This window comes from Neodiprion virginianus, chromosome 7 (genome assembly GCF_021901495.1).
Source record: "Neodiprion virginianus isolate iyNeoVirg1 chromosome 7, iyNeoVirg1.1, whole genome shotgun sequence".
Taxonomy (NCBI): Eukaryota; Metazoa; Arthropoda; class Insecta; order Hymenoptera; family Diprionidae; genus Neodiprion; species Neodiprion virginianus.
Window position 1 is genome coordinate 14,193,053 of NC_060883.1, and position 25,169 is coordinate 14,218,221.

General features: G+C 36.7%; 1 protein-coding gene and 1 long non-coding RNA gene across 6 annotated transcripts in view; one reads left to right on the forward strand and one right to left on the reverse strand.

Moving 5' to 3' along the window:
* Positions 1–4,686: 4,686 nt before the first annotated feature.
* LOC124308758 (uncharacterized) lies at positions 4,687–5,245 on the reverse strand. Its single transcript, XR_006909080.1, has 3 exons — positions 5,158–5,245; positions 4,898–4,968; positions 4,687–4,706 (listed from the first exon to the last, which is right to left on the reverse strand). It is a non-coding gene; the product is annotated as an uncharacterized LOC124308758 (long non-coding RNA).
* A 1,590-nt stretch (positions 5,246–6,835) lies between these two features.
* LOC124308739 (zinc finger protein 436-like) overlaps positions 6,836–25,169 on the forward strand; it is a 113,581-nt gene continuing 95,247 nt past the window's right edge. The window contains exons 1-9 of one of the 5 annotated variants that reach the window (XM_046771745.1): positions 6,837–7,296; positions 7,469–7,590; positions 7,702–8,327; positions 8,569–8,682; positions 8,841–9,052; positions 9,184–9,359; positions 9,515–9,967; positions 10,347–10,553; positions 15,670–15,722. In XM_046771745.1, the coding sequence (XP_046627701.1) occupies positions 7,737–8,327; positions 8,569–8,682; positions 8,841–9,052; positions 9,184–9,359; positions 9,515–9,967; positions 10,347–10,553; positions 15,670–15,707 (1,791 nt within the window). In that variant the 5' untranslated portion in view covers positions 6,837–7,296; positions 7,469–7,590; positions 7,702–7,736 and the 3' untranslated portion in view covers positions 15,708–15,722. Of the gene's footprint in view, positions 7,297–7,468; positions 7,591–7,701; positions 8,328–8,568; positions 8,683–8,840; positions 9,053–9,183; positions 9,360–9,514; positions 9,968–10,346; positions 10,554–15,669; positions 15,723–25,169 lie in introns of those variants that run through there. The other 4 variants (XM_046771744.1, XM_046771740.1, XM_046771742.1 and 1 more) reach the window with 4 other exon arrangements.

The window sequence follows — 25,169 nt, forward strand, 5'->3', positions numbered from 1 at the left end:
GAATCTGCTATCCGAGGAGGAGCGCGAGGCTGGGATGTCCGGGTGAGTGACCGAAGTGTATTCTACTTTTAATCTCTATCGTAACCCTATTTTGAATTTTAATTCATTTTAATATTTTAATATTTTTATATATTTATATTTAAAAAATTTTTTTTTTTTTTTTTTGTTATGAACATTTATTATTTTTATATTTTTTATTTTATTTTAATATTTATACTATCTACATGTTTGCATTTTATTTTATTTTATTTTATGATATACATGTATTCCTCGCAATTTGCCTGTGGCCCTTAGGGAGCATTGCTCCAGAGTCAACGTCCCGCCCTCCCTCCCTCCCTCCCCCCCTCCCTCCCTCCCTCCCTCTCCCTCCCTCCCTCCCTCCCTCCCTCCGTCTCCCTCCCTCCCTCCTCCCTCCCTTCCTCCCTCCCTCCCTCCCTCCCCCCCCCTCCCTCCCTCCCTCTCTCCCCTCCCCCCCCCCCCCTCTCTCTCTCTCTCTCTCTCTCTCTCTCTTTCTCTCTCTCTCTCCCTCCCTCTCTCCCTCCCCCCCCCCCCCCCCTCTCTCTCTCTCTCTCTCTCTCTCTTTCTCTCTCTCTCTCCCTCCCTCCCTCCCTCCCTCCCTCCCTCCCTCCCTCTCTCCCTCTCTCTCTCTCCCTCTCTCCCTCTCTCCCTCTCTCCCTCTCTCCCTCTCTCCCTCTCTCCCTCTCTCTCTCTCTCTCTCTCTCTCTCTCTCTCTCTCTCTCTCTCTCTCTCTCTCTCTCTCTCTCTCTCTCTCTCTCTCTCTCCTCCTCTCTCTCTCTCTCTTTCTCTCTCTCTCTCTCTTTCTATCTATTCTTCTACTCATCATATTTATTTCATTTATTTCATTCATTTCATTCATTTCATTCATTTCATTTATTTCACTTATTCAATTCATTTCATTTACTTCATTTATTTAATTTTTTTCTTTCATTTTATTCATTTTATTTATTTCATTAATTTTTTTTTTATGTTTTCCATTTTCTTTATTTTATTCATTTCATTCATTTGATTTATGTTATTTATTTTATTCATTTCATTTGTTTATTCATTTTATCAATTCTATTTATTTTATACATTTTATCTATCTTCATTTTATTTATTTTATTACCATCATTTCATTTTTATTTTGTATCAATTAATTCATTTATTTCGTATTTCTGTGTGTATGCGTGTGTGTGTGTGTGTTTGCGCGCGCGCGCGCGTGCGTGCGTGCGTGTGTGTGGGCGGTAAAAATTGTAAGAGACCCATGAAAAATTGTAAGAGACCTTTTTTGGAGGGAATTCAATTTCCTACAAAAATGTGATACATTTTTTTTTTATAAATAGTAGATACCGAGATATGTATTTTTCTTCCTCACCGTAAGAAAAAAATAGAAAACTGCGAGGCGGAGGACCTTCCTATTAAAATTAAGAGCTCATACTAAGAGAGAATGTCTTTGAGGTCTCTACCAACCAAATTTTCGGAGTACAAAGTGAAAAAAAAAATTAGTCGATTTTCTTGGCCCACCCTAATATACATATATGTAAGTTTCGTGACCAGAAACTTAACGGGGAGGTTGAAATCAAACACGTAAGATGCAGTTTACGGTAACGGTAATTAAGATAAAGCTAGACATTAGCTTTAGCTACAACATTATAATAAACATAAGTACTTAATACTAACCTGAATCTATACTATTGTTGTTAACCTACGGAAGTTGTACACTTGGATGTGAGAGTGGCCTTTTCACGAGGTGTTCTGTTTGGAGACCTCTATGGTACTGACGCTCTGTGGCAGTGTCGTACGACTGGGTTTGGCGTGTCACGTTCAACTTACATCCCCCCCTTTTAAGACAGAGGGTGGAGCCCTGCTGTATACGGAATTAATTTACTAGCGTGAAATAACTTTGATTCGTGTTTTCTTAATCTACTATCTATTAGATAAATTGTATCAGAAATTTTATTTTTTATTTTTTAAGGTCCTTATCTTATTATATCTAGTTTGTCTCTGTTTAGTTTATTGCCATTCTGAATATATATGCTAAATCCCCTACGTTATGTATGATTTTTTTAACATTTTTGTCATAGTACATCCTATTTTGATTGTGTATTTTTTTTTGGAGTTTTCCAACGCTAATAATCTAATATTTTCTAAATTTTTGGTATTATTATTGTTTAATTGTTTTGGTATGAACGAGTTTTCTATTCCTGTTTTTAAGTAGTTTGGTGTAAATCCTGTTGAGCTGTGTATTGTGTTGTAATCTTTTACCCATTCTTCTGCTATGATTGCCCATGACTTTTCTTTATTTTTGTAGATTTTACATCTTATTCTATTTACTAAGGTTCGGTTCGTTCTTTCATTTAATCCATTTGAAAATGCACAGTCCACTGCTGTGAAAATTAGTGTCATATCTTGTTTTTTTGTGTATTGTTTGAATTGTGCAGAATTTATTCCTGCATATTGGTCTGTTAAAATGGTTGATACTTTGCCATCTTTCAGTACTTTTTTTTACTAATTTAGTCTTTTGTAGATGATGTCATCGTTATTTTCACATGAGTCACCTATTTTAAGTAATTTTTAATTTTCTTTTATTTCTTCAATTTGTAAGAAGTTTGCTTGATTATCTGCATTCTCATGTGACTCTAGTACAGGATTTCTAGACGGACAATCCGCTTCTATATTTTCTTTTCCTGGGTTATAGACAGTATCAAACTCAAGCTGAGAAATATAGTTCAAAATGTCAATTACTTCTTGATCATTACTTTTTTTTTATATTAAAGTTTTCTAGAGGCCTATGGTCTGTGAAAATTATAAATTTTTTTCCCGTTAAATAGTAGTACCAATATAGGATGGCCTCTTTTATTGCTAGACACTCTATGTATATTGCTTTTTTTTGTCTTCTGCGTCTTTGTCAATTTTCTTGAGAAGAAGAATACTGGTTTCAGTGATGTATCTTCTTGCGGTTGTTTTAAGATTGCTCCCACTCCATCCATACCGGCATCCGTGTACAAGTATATAGGGGCATCTTGGTCAAATATTGCCAGAGCTGGAGCTGAATATGAGTATTCTTTTGTTCTTTCAAAGTTATCTTGACATTGTTTAGACCAGTGGAATTCTATTTTTTTCTGAGCAAGTTGTGTAATGGGTCCAGTAAGATTGTATGTTGTGGTATGTATTCTAAATAAAAATTTATTTTCCCTAGAAATTGTCTTACTAGTTTTCTTGTTTCGGGCACGGGAAAATTCTTTATTGCAATCAAATTATCGTTTATTGGTTTTATATAATTGTTGCCTATTTTGTGGTCTAGGTAGGTTATTTCTTTTAAACCAAATTGGCATTTTTGCTTATTTAACTTGAATCCGTTATCGCTTAGTGCTTTTGGTACTTGCTCCACATGATTCATATGTTCTTCATGAGTTTTGGAATATACTAGTATATCGTCTATGTAATTTACTGCAAAATTATTTAGTTCATTTTTTCTTATGACACTAGATAAAACTCTCTGAAAAATTGCTGATGCCGACTTTAAAACATATGGTAGACAGTTCCATTGCCAATGGCCATGGTGGGTCACAAACGCTAGTTTGTGTCTGTCTTTTTCACGAATTGGTATCGACCAAAATGCTGAATTTATATCAAGTTTTGTAAAAAACTTGGAGTTTCTAACACGTAGAGTAAGATCCTCAATTCTGGGGAACGGTTTACTTTCTGGCACCACTTACATATATATATATATATTAGGGGTGTGCAGGTACTGAAATTCTTCGGGTCGGATCGGGTCGGGTACGAAAATTTCGGATTACCCGAAAACTTGGGATTACCCGAAACTTTCGGATTACCCAAAGATCTCGATGGACCCGAAAATTCCAGGTTGCCCGAAAAACTCGTATTACTAAAATTCCCGAGTTCCTCAGAAATGTTGGGTTTGCCGAAAATTGTGGAGTTTTCGAAAATTTTGCTCGTGGCTGTTTTCGCTTTTCCAAAAATATCGGGATTTCTAACGTGAATAGATTTTCGAAAGTTTCGGACTGCTCACAGTTTTTCGATTACTCGAAGTTTTCGGATTACCCGAAGTTTTCGGACTACTCGAAGATTTCGGGTTTGCCAAAAAACCTTACCCGATGCAAACCCAACCCGAACCCGAGTTCGAGTACCCGAAATTTCGAGTACCCGCACACCCCTGATATATATATATATATATATATATATATACATATTTTTGTTTATTTATATCAATATACTGAAAACCCGATTATGGAGGTTAAAAATAAAAAATATCCGTATTCTTAAAGCAGGATCAGCTAAGATTTTAATTTAAAAGGATTTTTGATCTATAATCACCCGCGAATACAATGGCGTTTTTGGATTCCGTCGTCATTTTCATCCAACCTATCGATGTTTCAGACCCATTGTCACATGCGGAATGTCTCAATTTTACAACGACGCCGATATGTTACCAACGTTCTGCCTGCGATAGTTGTTGGCTACGAAGAACTTCTTTTACCGGCGTGGTCAGTTGCTTGGTTGATAATATGCGAAACTGCTAATACCCCCAAACCCGGCCAGACCCGGTAAACTGTTACGAAAAATAACCCAGGGTTGTAAGTCCTTATATATCCTCAGTCAACGTTGATTCTTTGTATGCATGCATACGTCTCAGTTCATTTTCACAATTCAATTTTGAATGTAATGTGACGTCGGAACGGTACCTGGTGGAAATTTCCAGATGCTAGACACCAAAGTGATTCACACAGCTACAGTTAGACTCACATCAGTAGTTTGGGTCACCAATTACCGATAAAGTATTGAAATACACCGGACAACGGGCATTCTGTCGCTCTAATCGAACGAACCGAGGAAAGAGTAATTATTGAATAAAAGATTTAATTAATTGGCTTACCTCTTGAGAATACTCTGGATATGATGACTTGCAGCGTAGATTGGTGAGAGGATTTAACGGAATAACTGATTCTAATATATTTGGATACTTTGATTAACTTCGATTTATTTTATAAGTTCAATATTTCAAGTCACAAAAACGGAGTTACTTAGTGTGAGATCTCAAATTAATATGACAAAACGGAGCTGAAAGCTCGCTGGACTTTTGGGCAGAGTAACGTTGCATGAAAAGTTTAAATGCAAAAGGCAAAAGGATTTTACCGCGAGACTGTACCGGAACAAGATGACGAATCTGGTGGTAGAAACCAAGAGGACGATCGGATGATCGGTCGCCGTTTTTATAGGGGTCGATCGTTGCGCAAAACGTTCCCCTTCTTTAGATTTTGTCACCTTTTGCGCACCTCCCCCTTTTTCTAGGAATTCTAATTAGGGCACGACATCTTCGCCGCATGCACGCCTGTGATCTTAGTTCTTGAGCTATTACTATATTGCAAGTTTTTACATATGGTATAACGCTGCACTGGTGCGGTGGTGTAGGTGCGGGGTGGTTGTTCTGTAATTTTCCATTCTGCGTGGGATTCGTTGTTGGGGCGCAAGCCCCCCTTGGCCCCTCGGCTACTGTGCTTCTTCCCCCCGTCTCGTGCTTTCGGCAGCTATTTCCTAATACGGTAATCGCAGTGCGTATGCGCTAGTGGTGACTCATGTTTTATGTTAGTGCCGTGTGCATTTTCGGGGTCACGATGCGCTGAATTCTAGTTCCTGTTTACTTCTTAATATTCTTACTATCCTATTCGTGACAAAGTCTATATGTCATATTGGTTACTCGTCGTTTGTTAGTTTTATAGCGTGTATCTATATAAAATTGCATATGTATTATAATTGATTACTGTCGTTACTCACCTGGAGTACAATAGCGATTGTTTATGAGACATAGTTGCTGTTTGCTTAACATTATTAGAATCGCGCTGCTGCGAATATTCTTAGGTGTTTGTGTTATAATTATCTTAACAGATTTAGGGTATTTAACAATTTGATAATCCATAGTTTTAGAGCAGGTTTACATGTGTGCTTTCGTGTATAATTCTCTTCTGTAATTGTTAATTCTTATATTGATATAAATCGGCTTGGAAGCTTCTAGAACGTTTTTCTTATGTTTGTTGGTTGCCTGTCATTGGGCGTTGCCACGTATGCATCTTTGAGTTTATTGCGAGTTCTTTAGATGAAGCTCTGTATGGCTCCACATTGGAGATCTGCATTGCCTTCAAAACGTTGCACGTGTTGCCTACAATACGGCGTTACGGAGAAAGGTATAGTTTATGCTGGATAATTAGTATTCACGGTTTTGAAGGTTTTGCAGTCTCTGGTTTTATGGATTATTGCAGCAGTGCTATCTTTACATTATATTGGTTATACATTTATCTATGGTTTTACAGTCTTCTATACTCCAGACTATATGGTATAGCTTAAGTTGCTTATAGTATAGCTCTCAGCTCCGAATGCACAAATGGCATTGTCGAGTGCTATATAATAATTGGATATAATCGTGTTAGTTGATTATGGTGTTAATATGATAGTGATATATAATAACGTATAATAATATTATAGCTCTTTGTAGTGCGAAGATCTCGTAACATGGTTTTCAAGCTTTGTTTAGTGAATGTCATAGTTATTTCCATCTAGGGATATTCCAAATAGTTAGACAGCTGTTTTAATTTCTTATGGTTACAAGATTCTCGTACTTCGAGTTTGGTTAGTTGATAAAAGTAACATGCAGTAATAACAGTCGATAAAACATACGGATGTTGCGGTCGGATGTTACAGTAACTTGATTTGTCCGGATTTCACCGTTATGACGTCACAGGATGTTACACAGGGACGTCACTATCTGGAAATTTGCTCAATGAATTTCCATTGTTGAGCGGAATTCGGTAAGTTTAGGAACGCTTTGCATTTGAGCGTGCGGCAAAATTTTGCGTAGAGAATAATTTTTAGGTTATCTTAACCGATTGACTGCGAATCAAATCTTCGTGACCGTAGGGCTTGAGTGGATCCATGTTAATGGTTGGAGAGCAACAGCCGGCTTTATCCCGTTGAATGTAATGAACGGCCATAAAAATCTTCAGTTTTAACACCTGTTATCAATGGTAACGAATAATAATGTTCGTGATTCGCAAGTGCGTGTGATTATCTTGTTTCTGAGAGACAAGTTAATTTTTGAAAACCTTCCAAGAAGTCGACGACGATTTGGTCGCTTGTACAAATAGAATTATACATCAAAGTGGTTGAATAATTTTCTTTTATTATGATATCAACAGCATTTGTTACTTATACAATCTAATTGTACAATAATAATTGTGATGATATGTCACCGTTGTAAAGGCTCTTCCAATATCGATCAAAGTAAGTGATCATTCGTATCTGTTATTTGCATCGTATAAACTCACATAATTGCTCAAATCAAATGTACTTGTTTTGTAACGATGTACTTTAATCGCAGCACTTGACTTATTCTACAAAATGATCGACCTCTATTCACACGCTATACATCTTTTCTTCTTCACCCTTTCCTTAGTTTAATATGGCGCCAGGATATCGCTTTAAAATACCAATTGTGCGGAAGTCCTATTTGAAAAAATCCTGCACGGATGATCAGCTATTTGTACATATCAAATTTTCTAGGAAGAGCATAAAAAGGTATAGAACTTAATGAAACTTGATACAGTCTGTGAAGTAGGTCATCTGAAATTATTCACGTACCTTTCTTATACGCATGTATGACAATAATTGCCCTTATTTTATTCTTAGGTTTTCCACGAGGCATAAATTTTAAATCACCTGAGATGAGTAAAGAAGTTAACTTGGATAATATGTCGTATTTACGATGTGAAATAAATGGCACCCAATTTCTTCTACAAGCAATACCAAACTACGATAACACTGTTGCCAATTCAATGCCGCAGGAGAAGGCTGCCAACGGGTACTCAGATGTTCCCCCTTACGAGAATGACGAATATTCAGTTCCGCTAGTCTATTTGGATCGACAAATTTATACCTTTCAAGACGGAGAGTTGAAGGAATTCGATTTTAATAAATATGTCGATCAGTCCAGCAACGCTGAGTCCGTGATAACAGAAAAAGAAGACGAACATGAAAATGCGGATTCAGTTAGATCGCCTGAATATTTGAGGGAAGATGATATTTTGGTTGAACAAATTGATGATGCTGATAATGGCGATAGACAAAATTCTTCGACTAACCATGTCGCTGTTCTTGACGATAAGAAATTCGTTATCGGACTGGACAGTTTGAACGCTAGTGATTTTGCTGAAGTTGTTACTGCTTTCAAGTGTAAAATATGTCCGTATACCACTCAGGATAAAATACAGTTGTTGGAACACTTCGAAAATGTACATATAAATCCAGGAGGACAGGTAAGGAAAACATCTATGGATTTCAGTAAGAATTATAACTTTTCTATCTGGGTTTGTTTTTGAATACTTGTAACTACTCCAATTGCTCAGAATTCACTATTATCTTGGTAACATTTTTAGGTTAACCGTAAGTATAAATTGTGTTTCACATTATTCAGGCACTAACATTTCTTCATTTACAAGCTGTAGCTTTTCTTAATTGAAAAACAAAAACACATATCAATTTTTGCATATTTTGTAGGAAAAGGAACGAAATGAGTTTAAAAATTACGATGATATAAAACTTGTCTATATGTGTGGTGAATGTTCAAGTTGTTTTGAAACAATTGACGAGTGTCGGAATCACATGATACAAGTAATTTTTCATTGAAGTACATTTTTCATCCCATAATAATTATGTTATAGTTTAATTTAAATTTATTCTGTCAATTATATAGTGAACTTTATTTATTTGCAAATCTGTAAATTTGTAATAATCTAGTTTCAGATTTGATAGAAATATTTTATATTCAGGATCACCAACTGATGGATGACGGATCTGATACAGCTGTGAACAACGGTTCTCTCAGTTATCCTCAACAACCTTACTTGGTAAATGGTTACTCAGACGAATGTGGGGAGAATAATGATGGCAAACACAACATTAAAGTATCTAAAATGCTTGGTTCGAGAAAAATCATTGGTAAAAATATGCAAAGGCTCGAAATGAAGGAAAAAAACGTTAAGTAAGTCTGTTAGTTTTTTTTCCGTGTGCAAGAGTTCGTGTAAGATACAAGTCTTAAAGCTTGTTGTAAATTCCATTTGATGCATTGTTAGATTGTCAGTAAATCCAAACGCCCTTATATTTTTTTTCCAGATGCATGCACCAAGGCTGCTTATACAAGTTCAGCAGCGAAGAACTGATGCATCAACACGCCAACTGCCATATGGATTCACAGCACGCCCATGCATTCAAATGCAATATTTGTAAAGACGTCAAATTTTCTAAATGGAAACCATGCAGCTTGCATTTGTGGAAAGAGCATAAGATTGGTGAGTCGACTTCATTGCAGGTTCTTCAGCTTTAGTGCTCATAAAATGTTGAACCATTGTTATTCAGATTACATGCATGTTACCAGGATTATCATCTGAACTGTTACGCTGTTTTTTTTTTCTTAAAAAAAAAATAATTGGACCTTTGTTTCTAGATATTGACCTTCTGTCATGTAAAATGTGTGAAACATACAAAAGTGCAACTATGGTGAAACTTGTCACTCACATGAGAGTACACAGTGAGAATCGTGAATATGAATGTCCAGTATGTGGCAAGTGTTTTAAGCAATCAAGCCAATTACGTAATCATCGCGTAATGCATTTAAATAGAAAATCAAACGAAGCACCTAGGTGGTACACGTCAAAGACTTGCGAATTATGTGGTAAGACATATGCCGATTCAAAATGTCTCAAGAATCACATGCAAGCTGTTCACTCCAAGCTGAGACCTTACGTTTGCAATGTCTGCGGACATTCGAGTGCGCGAAAAGCTATGCTTCAAATGCATTTACGTCAACACACTGGCGACAAACCTTACAGCTGCGACATTTGCGACTATAAAACTGGTGATCATAATTCATTGCGACGACACATAATGCGTCACACAGGTAGTTATTGTATTTGATTATTTATCCATATTTATTATTTACGGTTTTTTTCTGATGTATTCTTGTGTGACCAGAAGCACATTATCTCTCGAACTTTCATAAATTAAATATCATTTCGTGTCTAAATTAATTGCTTGCAAAATATTTAAGATAGATTCTTTGTAATGTTCATATTTATTTCTCTACTTATTTATTAATATTTTTTGAATTAAATGTAAAAGTTTTCGATTCTTAACCGGCAATAAAACTGTGGAGTTGAATATAATGTATCGATCTCAGAAAATTCATTAATTAGTAAAAACTAATCAACTTGATCATCTGATCTCTTTTTTCTCTACCCTCCTTTGACTTCTTATTTAGAAAGTTTCATTTGTTGCAGGTGTAAGACCTTACAAATGTCCCCATTGTTCTTATTCCGCGATTCAGAGCAACAGCTATAAAAACCACCTAAGATCTAAACATCCTTTGCTGGCTGGTGTCTATACTTGCGACTTGTGCCCATTCAAAACGGTGAATAAGGAAAGTTACGTACAGCACGTTGGAAACCACGAAAAGGGACTCATAAAGGCTGCCACTCAAAAAAAAGGTAAGGCGAATTTCAAGGTATCCATTTTAAGGGAATATACCGTTTTCCTCCGAGTATAAGCCGAGGTTTTTAGTCGTTGAGAGCACCTGCCGACACTATTTTCTTCTTATACGCGACCCCCTGACAGGGTGGGGGTTGGCACCCCGGTTTTTTCTTCAAGTATTCGACCTCCCCTATCGATTGGTACTAGTTTCATTCATATGTTCGATGAGGGAAGATATGGTGCGGTCAGCTCCCCGACTATATGTGCGTAATTAAGAAAAACACTGAAATACTGTCTCCGAATTAGGGGTTGTCTTACATGCGAGATCAGCCTATGCTCTGAACAATACGCTATTGACGAGCAGATAGCTGTAATCGTCGGTGATTTTCTAAAATTTATATTTCATCAACCAATTGATTCGGGTTTGTTTTATTCAACTTTACGCAGACTGAGCTTCACTTACATATTTTTTTTTTATTAGAATGAATTAATATAAAGTACTGGTACTGAAAATAACTGGTCAACTATTTTTTCCATAAAATGTTTTTCGGTGCCCAAGATATCACAAAAACGGTTTAGCCAACTTAGTTTAAATTCGAAGACCATATTCTTGGATAGTTTATCTTTTTTGATGCAGTACGAAAAAAAAAAATATCAACGAAACCGCGGCTATCTGAAGCTGAAATTTCAGTTCTAGTCCAAAATTTATAACTTTATTTATTCAACTGAAAAGAAAGATAGGTAATTTAAAAAGAAGATCGTTTACCCAAAAATACTGTTTTCAAAAGCCATAACTTTATAACCATTCGAAAATTGCCTCATTTGACCTCAAATAACCTCAAATAACCTCATTTACATATGTTACGTGCTCATACATTAGTAAGATTTCAGTGCTTTTTCAATTAAAAATATTCATTCATTCACGAGATATTGTCAAGAAACGTAGCACAACTGTAAATAAAAATCAGATTTTTCGGACAGGATTAAAGTATTTAAGAAAATTTGACACATTCAAAAAAATTTCTTTCGCTTTCTCAAAAAAAGACTCCTACTTTTTTTTTATTTAGCTCTCCTGTCACTGAACGACAATATTTTACTTCTTGAAAATTTTCTAATTGTGAGCGCTAGAACAGGGTGAAAAAAAATCAATGAAAATAGAATTGAATATTTCTCCGTTCATTAACCCCTCGTCCGCAGGTGGGTCTTTTAGGGTACAGTTTTCCATGTTAATTGCGGCCACCTTGTCAACGATGTTATGGGAACCAAGCAAGCGAAATTCAAGCTCCATCACATACCTAGATGTGTATTGGATGGGTACTGATTTTTTGTTTTTTTTTGCATAAAATTATTTTTGTTAATTTTCAGTATCGTTTTCGGAGTTATTATATTCGAACGAAACTGCTTTTTGCAGAATATTTATGTGCGGTTGATAGAAATACACTGTGATATGTGTACAAAAATCGGGGAATCGTAATATCAAGTGCTTTTTGCACCGACAGGCTGCTCAGTCTCAAGTGTTATAACTTCCACTGTGGTAGGATGTACAGGTTAGCAGTGATCATAAAGTCAAAAGTAATCTTGAATGTCAATAAAATAGTATAATGTGTTAAAAGTGCGGAAAGTAGGCGATTTCCGATGAGTGTGAAGTTAGGGAAGAGTGGGAAGAGGAATCAGTGCCGTCCCCTATTTTCTATTTCGATGAGATAAACATATACATTTGTCGATGACGAATGAACGGAGTTGACATTGCTTTCTTCTTTTGTTCTGAAGAGTTGGTATTACAACAAGAAGAGGATCTGTCTCTCTTTAGGATTCTCTCGTTAGAGAATCTGATTGCATTGACGTGTCTTTTCCAAATTGAGTATTCTCAATCTCTTTTCAAATGTTTTGTTAATCAAAGTTCGGAGTTTTTTTGTTTATTGATAGCAAATAAAAGGTTTAATATGCGTCCCACATGCAAAACACAAACTTTGCGAGTGATATATGTACATTCTCATATATATTTATACTTTCGCGTTTACAGCGCGCACGACAGCACACAATGGGCTGAAACGCCAAATTTGGGGACATATTCCTATATCTCATTTTAATTACGGGAAAAAACCTGAAAATTGTAAGTTTTTATATATTTTTATTGGGAAATGAGGAACAAATATCTTGTTTTCTGCATATAAACCATTCGCACATACATTCAACAAAATCATACGTTTTTTTATATTTATTTTGAAATGAGGAACAAATATCTTATTTTCTGCACATAAACCATTCGCGCATACATTCAACAAAATGATACGTTTTCTATATTTATCTTGAAATGAGGAACAAACATCTTATTTTCTGCACATAACCCATTCACGCATACATTCCCTCACGTCACACACTCTCCTTCACACACCAATGATTTTTATACATGAGATAAGTGAACCTTCCCGTTCGCAGTCAAACACTCAGGGATCGTTTCGTTCATACAAAAATGAGGAGTGCTTATCTGATATCGGCGGTCTTTCCCACGTTGGCTCTTTCCCTTGTTCCGAGGTCTGCTGATAGGCGAATTGGGCGATTTCGTCACGTTCCTTGCCCTTGAATTAGGAGGAGGAGATTCGGGTCTCTAAAGTTACCTGGCCCGGGCGAGTTGGGACCTCACAGATGACCCTCGAACACGCTGCTGATTCGACCCTGCTCGGTTGACGACCCCGGAACGAAAGAGATAGAGCTCCGGTCTCACCTGTCGATCTCGCTAATAATTGGGAGGGTGGGGATTGGCGGGTCGAAATATCGATTCGACGGACTTATTTCGAGAAATCGATACGGGACACTCGATGTTGATCCACGCGATCAACATTGTTCGTTACAAAATCTATTCACGTGTGTTTTCGAGGGTGTAATTAGGCATCTGGAGTTATAATTTTAAAATTCATAATGATGGATTCAATATGGTGGACCAAAGTTTAAGAAGTTACTCGATTTGAATGAAGCTCGGTATTCAGAAGTTTTCGAGGTCGCTGATTACTTATCCAAACTCTAAATTTCAAAATTAAAAATGGCGGATCCAATATGTTGGACCAGAATCTAATCATCACTCGATTTGGATGAAACTTGGTGCTCTTGGGTTTTTTGGGTTGCTGATTACGAATTTCACATCGAATTTCAAAAATTAGAACTTTTCATACCGAATTGTCTGAATTCGACGTTCGAAACGTAATCAACGATCCAAAAAAAATGAAATGAGTACTATTCCGAAATAATTCTTGCTGTACGATGAATTCATATAACAACTCGAGTAAATTTTTTTTTATATAATTACATATAATGTTATACAATCTCATAACGGTCAAGCGATATTAGTGTTTCACCACCCTGAAATCTGGGGTATTTAACTACTGACTGTTCTAGAAACTTAGCTATTTTACCAGGGTTGGCATCCGCTATTTAAGTTACTTCCACAACAACATGGAGTTAAGCGCAAAGGGTCGGGCAGAAAACAGAGCAAAAGCATGAGCTGTGCGTATGCCCCTCCGTTACCTGCCTGAAGTATAGTCCATCTCGGCAAAAATTTCATGTTATGTAACCATTAGGAGAAATATAAATGTCTCAATATTAATATTCCAACGCTTTGTTATTAATCAATGCGAAAGCACAGTAGTTTTTTGTATAGGTGACCACAGGGTGATCACCAAACAGCTTTAATACTTTTGAACGTGAGCCTTAATGTCTCCAATAGTCTTGCACCACAAACAGAGCATTATGAAATGACAAACATTAAGTTATTTTCTCGTATATCTTAAGACTATACCAAAACGATACCAGGTTTTGTAAAGAAAAGAATTTTATTGCCGATAAAGTTACTATAAAAAAAATCATCTTATATTGATTTCCTATTTTGTGAGATTTACCTTCACGGATCTGGCGCACGTATTTTTTCACATTAAGGTAGTACCGTGATAGCAGCAGTCCTCAACTTCCAGAGAAATATCCCCCGTATAAAACATTATAACTAAAGTAAAAAGTAGTTGAGATACAGTACACCTTTGCCCCTCCTCTCACATGCGCAGAAGTATAAAAATTTTCCCATTGCGTCTTTTGTCTGACTTGGCAACGTTGCATTCTAACTCAGTATCTCTTGCCCCTCTAGCATGTGTTGTAGAGAAATGTATTGTTATGAAATCAATTTGAGGTTAGTTATAATTGGAAACTGAAAATAATACACAATGACTTCGCGATTAATATCTGTACCGTAACCTATATCCGCAAAGTTCTGACATTTATTTCAATTCGTTGGGCCTTTGTGGCATTTTAAACTTCCCGCGTAGGGCAACGTTGCCAAGTCACTATTTCTCACGGGTCAGGTTATGAGAGAAAGTTTGAAAATCATTAAAAGCAACAAACTTTAAGAATTATTTACAAACAAATGAATACGGCTTGTTTATGTTTTTTTTTTGAAAAAAATTACGTGTTATATCCTCAATTAATAATTCTCAGTTTTTAAAAAAAATTCCAAGAAAAGTATGGCTGTTATTAAATAAAATGCTCACTCTAACTACGGTCGGGATAGGGAATACATGTAAATTGTACGACTTTTGATCGCTAATATTGCAAAATTTAGTACCGCAAGGACTATTAAAAAAAATTCCTACGTATAAAGGACACTTCAAATTATGTGTATTCAAAAATTGAAAGATATTGTAAGAAAAGTGATTTATCACGGTACTACCTTAAGGGCGTTGCCTAGCTGGAAAGCGCGGGCTACTCCGCTTCCCGCGTTAACCGTGGCGAGAGAGAGAATAAAGAAACAAGTGAGACGGAGCAGCCGAGCTGTCGCCGAAGTGGGGCGGGTGACGCGGGTTAGCCTCCACCACCCCTCACGGGCATTCGGTTTCAAATACTTTTAAACAGCCCAGTATGCCGCGCTTGGCACGACGCAGCACCTGATGAATAATAGAAAAAAAAAGTAGACTCCTTTCAGATTCCACTTGAAAAATTTACTAGTAATACAGGATTTAATAAGGAACCCGAAACTATTTTTTTTTTATAATTCGAAAACTTGTCATTAATGAGGTAAAAATCGTCAAACATTTGAATTGTTTATAAAAATTGGGATTTTCAATAATGTTCAACATTGCATTTTTTTTATAGAAGCTTATTCGTTTACCTCCCGAGTGCACTGTAAATGATGTCTTTACGTCAAATAGAACCGGATGTATGCTCGCTCCTTTTGCATCAAAATTGAATGATTGTCTTGTAACTTTCGAAAACAAACATAATTCGGACGAACACCAAAATGCGTATCGATTCTTTGTACCTTTATTTCGTGTGAAAAAAAGTATGAATAGATTGAAAAAATACGAGGTCATTTTTTGATTCACGTGACGTAGAATTCCTTATACGTATGTTGATATAGATATACATTCTTAATATTTGAACGAAAATTCTATACACTGGCGTCCGTATTTCTACGCAATGCGATCACGTGACTGGTAATAGTCTAATAGCCGGTATTCATAGTCAGGTTCGATTTGCAGGACTGTCTTGAGCCAGCTCAAAGCATAGCTTGATCGCCTGAGAGCTGTTCCTAATACAGTCTCGAAAATAATACGTAACTATTTACGAATACCGGCCAGACGTCGTCACAGGTCATTTTAAATTGAAAATTGCAAGAATAATTGTTAGCAAATTCATGATATAACAACGAAAATATCATCAATCTCCCAGGTCTCACCACGTGGAGGTCGCTATCAAACAGAGACCCACCTAACCCGTCCGTACCTCCCAACCATGATCGGGTTTGCACCAAACAAATTCAAAATGATAAAAAATAATATAAAATGGTAAAAGTAAAATAAAACTCGTTTAAACTTAATAAACATAATCACGAAATCTGTATGAAAAGGATCTCATAGAAATTAAATTGAAACAGTATAAGTGAAACATTACAGTAATCTTGATAGAGAAAATTGATATCGTAACAAGGCATCGAGCATTGTATACATTATATGGCTAAATAAATTCTATAGAAAGCGCAAACTATGGAAAGTAGTACGTCACGAGTGCAGGTCACAGATAGTAATGAAAAAATAGGCTATAGAATATTTACATAATATATAGGTATACACGCAGTTTGGTCAGACTGCAGAAAGTATTCCTGGAATGAATAATCATGTATATTATTATAACGATATGACTAGCAAATTTTTGGCACAGTAATACACATAACCAACTAAACATAAATCACAGAAATATTGCACGTAAGCTATATACAAAGCTATTATATTTATGTACATATGTACAGATATTTATATTACAGTTTTTTGTCGTCTGTCGGTCGTGAATTTACTGTTTCTTACGCGCGGCTTTATCTGGGCTTCGATGATTTGAGGGGGTTCGCGGATTGAGAGTTGTCGGGCGCGTCTAGAATCTACGATCTCGGGTAACAAACAAAAGCGAAAGAAATCTGCTAATTTATTCTCCATTTTTTCGGTCCAGAATTTATCGTCACGTTTTATTTTATCAATAATCAATCCTTTTGGCGTCCAAACTATAAAATAGCACCACTTCCTATTCGTAATATGTAGAAGACCTTGGACCTGATACATGTAATTATGAGAAAGCTCTAACTTGGCTTTTCCTCAATATTAATTCTGTATTTATTGAAAAAAAAATTAGAGATAGTGGTACATGGCGGGCCTTTTTAAAACAAGCACAAGAAAATACAAGTCGAGCTATATCAATGTTGTAATGGCAATATAAACATGGGCCCGCCAAGTACCACGTACTCCAATTTTTTTTTTTTTTTTTTTAATCAAAATTTTTGTTTTTTTTTCTTTGAATTTCAATTTTGATTTCAATTTTTTTTTTGTCATCATTAGTTATAGTATACCAAAATCATCATTAGTTTCTAAATAAATTATACTTGGCAGGAGTATCTGATTTGATAACAGTTTTCTAGGTGGCTCTTTTGTAGGTAATGTATGATTACCCCAGAATTACGACAAGTTTATTTCTAAAAACAAAACGCGCATATTTTAGTGGCCTAATACGTACGCGCCGTATTTACTTCGTATGGAAAATTCTGCCAGATACCTTGTAATTTTACCTTGGATACTTAGGTAGTCACAATAAGTGATGAGAATATTCCTTATGATCGACAAAGTGTAAATACTAATACAAATTGCCGAATAGTGATTTCGATCATTTAACCTGAAACCAAACCGGGCTTGTACCACACGTCACAATGCATTCTAGTTTATATTTTCGTATGTATAAAAAACTTGGGAATGAATTTATATTGCTACTAGCAGCCCATCCCGGCTTCGCACGGGCATATAATAATATTAAGTAATAATATAAATGTTATTTTTCTAGAAACTCACTGTAAACATTGTGTATTTTCTTTTATTATATTATTATATGCCCGTGCGAAGCCGGGATGGGTTGCTAGTTATGCTGTTAAAATGTAGCTTATATGACACGTTCGTAGATTTACCATAGCAGCGCCATCTATTGATTACTTACTCAACCCAGTCGAAAGGTATCGACATCTGTTAGAATCATTCGGAGTTAACAGATAATTGTGACTGTCAAATAATAACAGACAAATAATTAGCAATATATTATAATTGCGACTATAATTTGAGATTTAAACTATCCTATCTCTCAAGTTGGATCGAACTGCACATGGTGTGCGTATTTTATTATAATCGGTTAAGTGGTTTAGGAGTCCATTGAGGACAAACATCGTGACACGAGATTTATATATATTAAGATATGCCCGTGCGAAGCCGGGATGGGTTGCTAGTTATGCTGTTAAAATGTAGCTTATATGACACGTTCGTAGATTTACCATAGCAGCGCCATCTATTGATTACTTACTCAACCCAGTCGAAAGGTATCGACATCTGTTAGAATCATTCGGAGTTAACAGATAATTGTGACTGTCAAATAATAACAGACAAATAATTAGCAATATATTATAATTGCGACTATAATTTGAGATTTAAACTATCCTATCTCTCAAGTTGGATCGAACTGCACATGGTGTGCGTATTTTATTATAATCGGTTAAGTGGTTTAGGAGTCCATTGAGGACAAACATCGTGACACGAGATTTATATATATTAAGATTATGAACAGCAATATCGGCTCTTGAAAGTACCTTCTTACAATTAGATTAAAGCCCTGCGATTGTTCGTACTCAGATGTTTGAATCTCGAAGTCGGAGAGGATGCGACATCAATCATGTGAATAATTCGATTTCCCTAATTTTTTCCTGAAATTTGCCAAAATCTTTATGCCGGGTCGTTTCTCCTTCTTCAAAGACAGGTTCCTTTTCTTCTTAGCCATCGCGGGAATAAATACTGACTGGAAATAATAAAAAACACGGTAGAAAAACACACGCAAAATAAAAGCGCGGAACAGTATCCATAGTCGAGGAAATAAAGCACTAAAAACAGCCCAACTGTCGATTTTTTGAGCAGTAAGACGGATTTTAATGCGGTTTTTTGCATTCGATTCGTAAGAGCGCCTACAAACTTTGTGAACTAAATTTATTAATTAATTTTTTGAAAATGCATTATGGCATTAATAATATGCATTCTGCAAGTGCACTTCCAAGAGACACTAAATAAAAAATTTGCTACTCGGGGGTTTTTGGGGTCGCTGAACACGAATATCGCCACGGCAACCGTCTCCGAGGTACCTGGTGCCCAGGGTGGACAGTATCAACGTCTTCTCCTAGAGTTTTGGCGAAAATTGTGATCGAATTTGTCGAAACTCGTTGCTTGGGGGTTTTTGGGGTCACTGAATACGAATATCGATACGGCAACCGTCTCCGAGGTACGTGGTGCCCAGGGTGAACGTTTCAACGTCTTTTTCTGGAATTATCTTGAGTATTATCATTTTTACCTCAATTAAAGTATATTGTTCTTAATTAAATCACAAATTCGATCACAATTTTCGCCAAAACTCTAGGGGAAGACGTTGATACTGTCCACCCTGGGCACCAGGTACCTCGGAGACGGTTGCCGTGGCGATATTCGTGTTCAGCGACCCCAAAAACCCCCGAGTAGCAAATTTTTTATTTAGTGTCTCTTGGAAGTGCACTTGCAAAATGCATATTATTAATGCCATAATGCATTTTCAAAAAATTAATTAATCAATTTAGTTCACAAAGTTTGTAGGCGCTCTTATGAAGCGAATGCAAAAAACCGCATTAAAATCCGTCTTACTGCTCAAAAAATCGACAGTCCATTGCTTTATTTCCTCGACTACCACGTGCCGAGCGACGAGGATTCGAAGGAGGGGAATTGTAGTGGGGGGGTTTGAGTCTACTCTCCTCGCCTGTAATTCGCATGGTCGCCAGCCAACGCGGTCGTGGCGCTAGCAGCCGCCCGCCTTTTGCGCGAAAAATTTGCTGTTTTATGCTTCGTGATTTTCCTTCTCATTTCCTCATTTTTGAAGATAATTAGGTTCTTAGGGAGTCATTTTGAAGATAAATAATAGATCTGTGTCGCCTGTTTTGCCGAATTTCGAAAAAAAATTCACTGTCCGCTGTGTCTCACTTCAAAGATAACGTAATTTCAAGTACGTTTTTCGCAAATCTGAAAGCGAAATCGAAACTTCGGCAAAATAGGCGACACAGATCTATTCTTTATCTTCAAAATGACCCCCTAAGAACCTGATTATCTTCAAAAATGAGGATATGAGAAGGAAAATCGTGAGTCTCTGTTCGCGCGCGCTCTTCGAGGCATAGGCAACGCCCTTAAACTCCGCGTGGCAAAGGAATGACGTATCAGTTGTACACAACTGTGATCGATTGGCTTTTTAAACCACTTACTTATTTTATTACCTAGACCAGATATAACAGCAACATCATAAACGTTTGCATATATTTTAATACAGACTCACGTCTATTAGGTCCTCGTTAGCAAAGCTTATCATGGTCACTTCGTCAGAACATTAAAGCAGTGTTCGCGTTTAATATTTTTTTAATATTTTGATTCCTTACATCAATATGGGTTGGACAATGAAATAACATACTGATTGTGAGTATACGACACAAGGCATATGTGAGGTGTTCTCCGCCAACTCACAATCAGCTACTTTTTTTTACTCTCTCGGATCTGTTCCACAATTGGTTACATAGTAGTACTTCTTAAAGGTACTCTCTGTAAATTTTTTAAGATTTTTCAACTTACTCGTTTCGGAAATGGTTTTTCTTTTATTATGGAAGATTGAAAAAAGTTATGTTTTTCCATGAACTACGGGCTACTCCGCGTCAACCGGATCGGTCATCTCTCAGATATTTTTTTAATTTGGCATGTGGATTGTGTAGGGGGAGTTAGATTTTTGTGCCAAAGCGCGAATCTCATAATGCAAAATTCGATTTTTCATTAATAATAACAAATTAGACTCCCATTTTTTTCAAAAATTCATAACTTCGGAAAAAAATTAGATGCAATATTTTTTTTTTCAAATTACGCGGAAAGCTCCATAGAATTTAAAAAAAAAATACGAAAAGGTAAAAAAAAGTTGTTATCAATTGTTTACTTAACAATTAATTTGTCAAAGATTTTTAAAACAGTGACTGAGACGACCAAAAATTTTTTTTAAATCCTGACATGTTCCTTCAACTGTACTTCAACCTTTGAATTAATTCCAGAAGGGTGTTTTTCTTCGTTTTCGAGTAAAAAATCATCAAAGGTGTCGATGCGCATGAAATTGCGGCGCGCCGAGTCTCTACGTAATGGCGGGCGGCCAGTTGCCGTCCACCGCTACCCCGCGGTGCAGGGCCGAATTTAGGGGGGGGGGGGGGGGCAACCGGGGCTACAGCCCCGGGGCCTCCACGAAAGAGGGGCCCCCACAATTGAGACTTCGAAAAAAAAATTTCAAATTCCAACTAGTATATAAACACTAGTAAAAATTTTTTTACGCTGTTTTCGCTTTTAGAAATTTTTCTTTCGCTGTTTTACCTTGCAAGTAGCAAGTGTGAGTTTTGTTTCTTTTTATTGTAATCTTCAAAAGCCAAATTATTCATTGAAAAGCTCAACGGAAAAAAATTGTCCACTTTATTTGGAAAATAATTTGGGGCCAGGGGGCCTCCACTCCTTTGTTGCCCCGAAGCCTCTCGACCTCTAAATTCGGCCCTGCCGCGGTGGCGTCGCAGCGTTATTTTAGAGTCATTTTCACGATGTAGGACATGATTGAAGAATCTGAAAAAAATACTGTACCTTCACAAGGCCTGCTCAAAGCGATAAGTGAAGTTTCAAGAATGTGTTTTTCACCGTTTTTTTATTACAGAGATTCAAAATAACGGTTACACACCATGAGAGTGCACATAATCATAATAATTACATAACTTGCTACTTATTTAAGTACTTATAATCACCCCCGAAGATATGTGGAAGCTGCGAAATGAACGCACTTACAATTATATATTTCATACAAATAAATCGCTTTTTCTATGGATACAATCTATTAATCTTTGATCAAACTGGGCATTAAACTTAGAAATGTGAGCAAAAGTTTTCGTCATAACTTACATGGCTATCTTAGCGCATAGATTTACGGGTGAATGACTCATCAGAGGAAGAGTAAACCCTACATTCTACAGTTTTTATTGACAGAGATAAGAATGAATGGAATCGTCTAGTGCCTTCGACCGTTATTGCTTGGTTCAATCGCGGCGTCAATAATTTTTCATGTTCTTCATGTTCACTGTTGCTGCAGAAGTCAAATGTGATATTTTTCAATGCACTCACACTCTATTCGAATAATTGCCTTGGAATCAAAATATGATTTTCATTAGGCCGTTGTAGGCTTGCACGTGCAGCAAATCTTTTCACAGTTCCACCAATGCCATCACATGGAATTTTTCCATGTGACGTTGCAAAGAAATGCCATTCAGCCTCGACATTGAAGTCGTCAAAATGATGAGTCAAATTAATGAAGTTACTTTTATTTTTATATTGTGCACTAGCACCGTCAGTAAAATAAATCATTTTCTTGATAACTTCACTACCGAAGAACTCAAAAAGCCTACTGATTAGTTTCTTCTGGAACAGATGGACCGCGACTGTATTATGTTGTAGATTTTCTGAGATAATAACGAAGCTCTTATGCTTTAAGTGCTCATTTTCAACACAATGCACAACAAAAGGATGGATGGTAGCTTGATTGTTATTCCAGTGGAAGCTTTGAATTTCATCTTGAACAACAAATGCATAGTTTTCAGCAAAGTCAGCCAAAACTAAGAACTCCCCTGGTTGTAGACGACTTTTTCTGTCTTTCAAATATGCACTTTGCTGTTTAGCGATGAAATCATGTTTCTTGAGGGCTATCGTCTGTTCCTTTAGCGTCTCGAGGAACGTTTCCATTTCTTGCGTGATCGTTTCTAAAACAGATCGATCCGTATGAGTCCACCGCTTGTAGCTGATACTTTCTACGAAATTATCGTCGAATAAACTTTCCATTTCATGTGTAACCATATCAAAACTTGGACAACTGCTACAATCACCGAGATAGCACAAAGGATTGGGAGAGTCACACGATATCTGTTTTATCAAATCGTGGTACGTTCTTTTGAATGTCTGACAAATTGAGCTAACCACCATCAACATAAGTTTCACATTCTGGTGTATTTTGCAAACACAAACTGTATGTGTTCCTGTTGGTTCAGCTAAAATACACTGCTTTGGGCGGAGTTCCGCGAATTTTGTGAAATCAATTTCATCATTCGGATGCTGTTGCTTGAACGCGGCGTAAGCTTCCTTAAGATCACACAAGCAAGTCGTTTTTGAACCTGATGTTTTGAACCATCCACATCGCGAAGAGTGACAAAATATTTCTGACCAGGCATGATCCGACTTATCTCATCAGAACAGTAAAATTCCACTACATGAGAGACAACATCATCACAAAGAGTGCGAGATGGTCTTGGATCTGGGGAGGATCCAAATCCACTCTAACTTTGCAATATTTTAGCTTTACGAGCCATTCTAAATGAACAAGCAAATTGTAACTCCAATTCTCTGATGGACCAACTACGAGGAGTCATTGTGAGATATTTAATTTTGTCCGCGACACAATTCGCGTTGATGAACAATTCTTTCATATCACACAATAATTCTTGCCCGATATCATTCTCAAGAAATATTTCCACACTGCTCTGTTCACTAATTGGTGAAGGTGAATCAAGATCGTCACCACTCGCGTAATTATGATTCATATCAATTACCTCTTTTTTATCAGATGGAGTAATTGTGTTGCATTTGTACAATTTTATTCGACAATCCATGCACACATATTCTTCTAGGTCCGGAAACTTTTTCCGTAATGCTGGTGTCACTGACTCTACCAAATTTCGCACCCAATTATGGCCAACCCTTTGGAAAGAATTACAGCACCGTTTCACAACTATTGTAGACATTGCTTTCAGATATGAACTACTTGTGTGAAGAATGAGACGATATATTGCACTGATCGATACACTGGTATTCGATTGAATGTTATGCATTTTGAAATGCTCGAAATTTATATTCGTTCAGAATAGTGCTTCACCCACCCAACAACCCTTCTGATTGGTTGAATTCCACCAATGGGGCTAACATAATGCAGGTGCAATTCAATGTACCTGATTTTAGCGAATCTATTTGCCTGAATTCTATTATTTGACATTTGGTGACGTGTCTTCAACTGATTGAAGAATAGAATGACCAAATGACCCCTTCGCGGAATCGAGGTGGTGACCCGGATTACCTGGGTAATAAAGGATTTAGGTGTCGCATGCACAGGTGCAGGTATTCCATATCCTGGAACAACCCTTGACCTGTATCCGTAATTCATGCGTGAATCATAATGCGTCATAACAGATTTTGAATCTCTGTAATAAAAAAACGGTGAAAAACACATTCTTGAAACTTCACTTATCGCTTTGAGCAGGCCTTGTGAAGGCAGAGTATTTTTTTCAGATTCTTCAATCATGTCCTACATCATGAAAATGACTCTAAAATAACGCTGCGACGCCACCGCGGGGTAGCGGTGGACGGCAACTGGCCCCCGCCATTACGTAGAGACTCGGCGCGCCGCAATTTCATGCGCATCGACACCTTTAATGATTTTTTACTTGAAAACGAAGAAAAACACCCCTCTGGAATTAATTCACAGGTTGTAGTACAGTTTAAGGAACATGTCAGAATTTGAAAAAAATTTTTTGGTCGTCTCAGTCACTGTTTTAAAAATCTTTGAAAAATTAATTGTTAAATAAACAATTGATAACAACTTTTTTTTACCTTTTCGTATTTTTTTCTAAAATTCTATGGAGCTTTCCGCGTGATTTGAAAAAAAAAATATTGTATCTAATTTTTTGCCGAAGTTATGAATTTTTTAAAAAAATGGGAGTCCAATTTGTGATTGTTAATAAAAAATCGAATTTTGCATTATGAGATTCGCGGTTTGGCACAAAAATCTAACTCCCCCTACACAATCCACATGCCAAATTAAAAAAATATCTGAGAGATGACTGATCCGGTTGACGCGGAATAGCCCCTATTCAACCTTTAGCTGGCACTATACCTATATTAGTCTAGTCGATAAGCTCAAAATGGTGTAAAATAGAGATATTGCTCTTAAAATTATGTGCG